We start from the raw sequence: 3,984 nt of genomic DNA, 5'->3' as shown, positions 1-3,984 counted from the left end.
GTGTGTGTGTGCCCCAGGTACAGTGTACACTTAGGTGAGAGAAGGAGTATGGGTGTATTTCCCATTTTTATGAAACATCACTCTTCTGACATTTTGTTTAGTTAAGAGAGAGTGAAGAGGAGAGGAAAGAGAGTGAGGGAGAGAAGGAGGGAGAGAAAGAGGGAAAAAGAGAGAGGGGGACAGAAACGGAGAGAAAGCGTTATTAAAAATGCATACATAAATATATAAATATATATGTACACAAATAAATGTATATGTATACACACACATATAAATATATAGAAACCTATATATATCTATAACTATCTATGTCTGTGTGTGTGTATATACAAATACATGTATATGTACATATGTATTTATGAGATAGAGAACCAGCATGGCTTAGTGGATAGAGAACTGACCTTAGAAACATGAAGGCTTGGGTTCAAATCCTGCTTGTGACACATATTGGTGATCCTGGGCAAGTCTTTTAACCTCTTAGTGCCCCCAGGCAACTCTCTGAGACTAAATTTTATAAAACTTGCTAATATGCATTGATAGAGGAAATTTCTGCATGGAGAGTTCCCTACATCAATGAAAATCACAGGTCTGGTAAAAAAAAAATGTGTGTAACACTTTTCCTTTCTTGGGCTGTGACCCCTTCCTGATGGGCACATGCCCAGTCCCTTCATGAGTCTCTAAAGAGGGAAAGTTAGCCTTCCAGGAGGCTGATGCCTTGGTTCCCCACCAGATAGGAAGAAAGCCATCATTAGGTAAGGGCAAAGCCATAACTAGTGTGGAACAGATGATGCTTTGGCTCAGGGCACAGACAGGACTTGTGACAAGCCACAATAAATGGCCTGATCCCCACACTCCCTCTCACTTCAACACAAGGGCACTCTTTTGCTGTTTGCTCCCAACTGTGGTTTGTGGTACTGTTCTAGGCTCAAAAATTCCTCTTTAGAGCTCTAGGCAAGATTTGGACTACATAACCTTTGAAGTCCTAAGAGTCTCTGACAGCACACAATGGGAAGTCAAGAAGAATGACCCCACTGTCCTCAGTCCAGTGTAGAATCTGCCCATCGGATGTACTGGGCATCTTGTGGTTTTGCTGAAATCTAATATCTTGTTTCTTTTCTTTCTGTAACTAATGAGCAGGATGACAAGTACTGGGCAAGGCGTAGAAAGAACAACATGGCTGCCAAGCGCTCCCGAGATGCCCGGAGGCTGAAGGAGAATCAGATTGCCATCCGGGCTTCATTTCTGGAGAAAGAGAACTCGGCCCTCCGCCAGGAGGTGGCTGACTTGCGGAAAGAGTTGGGTAAATGCAAGAACATACTTGCCAAGTATGAGGCCAGGCATGGCCCCCTGTAGGATGGCATTTTTTGTGGGTTGGCATTGGAATAGATGGACAGCATTTCCTAAACACCACATCCAAACCAACCTTGCTGTCATCAGCACTTTACTAGAAGCATCAACAAAAACTGACTTAATGTGTGTGTATGTGTACGTATGTGTGTGTATTATATGTATGTGTGATGTGCACGCGCGCGCGTGTGTGTGTGTACACATGTACGTGCACATTGTATGCACCTAGGTGGGAGAATGAGTATGGGTGCATTTACCATTTTTATGAAACACCCTCCTTATCCCTCTTTCCTCCCACCCCTGACTTTTCATTTAGTTTAAAGAAAAAAAGTGCCACATTTTTACTTGGACTATTGAGAACTATGGTGGCTATTCTCTCTCTCTTCTTTGTCTCCTGCATCCTGGCCCTCTCACCCCAGTCAGCGCTGCTTCTCTTTAGGCCTTTATTACTCTTTTGACCCCTTTCCTTGGATTTAGACGGAAAGATCCCAGTTTTAAGAAAAAAAAGTAGATCTCAGTTTTTAAGAGTACAAGCTATTGTTTATGTTTAATCAAACGTTAACATTGCTAATAAGGTGCACAGGTTAACTTAGTGCTACACTGCAGAAATATTAATTTAGAGATTGCTTTCCTCATATTTTTAAATTCTGGTGATACTTGTCTACAGATCTCAAGTGTTGTTTAGATTCATTAGGGCCCCCCTATTTACTTATTCGTATCTGCTAAGTTTCCTTTTGAGTCTCCGAGCCCCAGCTATGTAAGAGCATCATGACTAGGGCACACAGAGTGTTTTTTTTGCACTGTCTGTACCTAAAGCAATAACCCTGTTGTATGCTAGAGCATGCTGCCTGAGTCTTACTAGTGGATGTAGGATCATTCCCTACCTGAGAGTTTCATTGTCTTTAAAAAAAAAAAAAGAAAAAGAAAAAAAGGAAAGTGATGCATTTTGAGCATGCCCAGAACATCCCCAGATAAGAGAGGCAGAGGAAGATGCTGGGTCTACGAGAAAATGGGCAATTCATTGCTATCAGAGCCAAATAACAAGTCTCACTCTCATTAGCTTTTGACACCAAAAGGAGTTTAATTTTGTCTTCCCCCACACATACACACACACACACATACTTCTTTTGGCATTTTTCTCCCCTTATTCCAGTTGAAGATGACAGATATCCAGAATATAGTGCAGTGGTTTCAGATCTGTTTTTTCTTTCACTTTTGTAAAATATATATACATATATATATTTTTTGTGAACTCTCTCGCTGTTTCTAAAAGTGTTTTTAATTAAGTTAGCAAGTTGGGTGTTTTTTAAGCCCCACCTCTCCTTTTCTTCCCTACCCTGGTGTTGTTTTGAAATTATTCATGAAATAATAATGATTCTAGAATTTCCTTTGTTGCTTTATTGCTGTTTGCTTTAGGTTGTAAGTTCTGTTATAAAGTGGACTTCTGAAAAAAAAATGAATGTAAAGACACTGGTGTATCTCAGAAGGGGATGATGTTGTCATAAACTGTGGTTAATCCAATCGATTTGAATGTTTACTCTAGACCAAAAGGAGAAATTATTAAAAGAAATTGTTTAATGTTTATACAGAGTAATTATAGGAAGGTTTTTTTTGTACAGTATTTTTCAGATACAAATACTGACCGTGTATTTTGAAAGACATATATTATATATAGCAAAAGAGAAAAGGAAAAAAATTTATTCCATGTTTTAAAATTATATAGCAAAGATATATATATAAATATATATATTCACCATTATTGTACAGAGAAGGAATGCTTTGGGGTTTTTGAAATCTTTACTATTTCAAGCCAATCACTGACTCATCAGCATGTTTTCTGCTGTAAATGAAAATTTTATGACAGTACTGAGACTTGCCACAATGCTTCATGCTTGTAAACACATAAGGAACTTTTGTATTTTCTTTTAGGAATTAAAAAAAGTAAGTCAGTCAATATCACCCAGAAGCACAAAATGGATTTTAGTCAAATATTTATTGAATGATAACAGTATTTTTTAGGAAAAGCATCTGCCACAAAAATTTTCATGTTCACTCTAGAATGACATATTGCTGGGATGGGTTTCCTGCTGCAAGTATTTGGAACAGTCCCATTCTCCCTTGCCGACACATGTCTCAAATACGGTGTTGAAATGTGGGGTGAATATCGGTGCTAAGTGTTTGGTCTGTAATTCGCTAGATGTTTCTCCTTTAACAAAGATTGTTCCTTGTTTCACTGGAGTGTATCATGTCAACAGATTGCAATGTTACTGAAAAAAAAGATGGAACATTTTGTTCTAGATTAAATATTTCTTTTATTCAATGAGATTTTCTAATTTCCTGCCTCCTGAGTTCCCAGTTCTTCAGTGATGCCTCACTCTCAGTCCTTTAGTGATGTCTGTGTAGTAGCATCTTTGTGAATGTGGCAAAACTGATAACAGGCTAGGTTTTTAGCCTCCTACTGACATTCGCTCTGCCCCCAAACAATAGCTCATGGAGGGAGATGGGTAAGGGAGTAGAGAGGAAATTCATGTCAACTAGCATCGCAAAAGTTGGCTTCCCAAAGGTAGAGTGGAATGGGTTAGTATATCAGTTCAAACTCAAATGATTATGAACTCAGATTTCTCAGTCAGTGGTTAA

At 38.8% G+C, this 3,984-nt stretch overlaps 1 protein-coding gene across 3 annotated transcripts in view; it reads left to right on the top strand.

The window, feature by feature from the left end:
* Nucleotides 1-3,680, top strand: part of HLF (HLF, PAR bZIP transcription factor) — a 79,181-nt gene extending 75,501 nt beyond the window's left edge. For 2 of the 3 annotated variants that reach the window (XM_027870359.1, XM_027870361.1), the window contains exon 4: nt 1,135-3,680. In XM_027870359.1, the coding sequence (XP_027726160.1) occupies nt 1,135-1,353 (219 nt within the window). In that variant the 3' untranslated portion in view covers nt 1,354-3,680. The remainder of the gene's footprint in view (nt 1-1,134) is intronic. The other variant, XM_027870360.1, reaches the window with a different exon arrangement.
* The last annotated feature ends 304 nt before the right edge of the window (nt 3,681-3,984 follow it).

The sequence above is a fragment of the Vombatus ursinus genome, unplaced genomic scaffold (genome assembly GCF_900497805.2).
Source record: "Vombatus ursinus unplaced genomic scaffold, bare-nosed wombat genome assembly UNPS02014797.1, whole genome shotgun sequence".
NCBI lineage: Eukaryota > Metazoa > Chordata > Mammalia > Diprotodontia > Vombatidae > Vombatus > Vombatus ursinus.
This window is presented reverse-complemented; position numbering and strand designations above follow the sequence as displayed.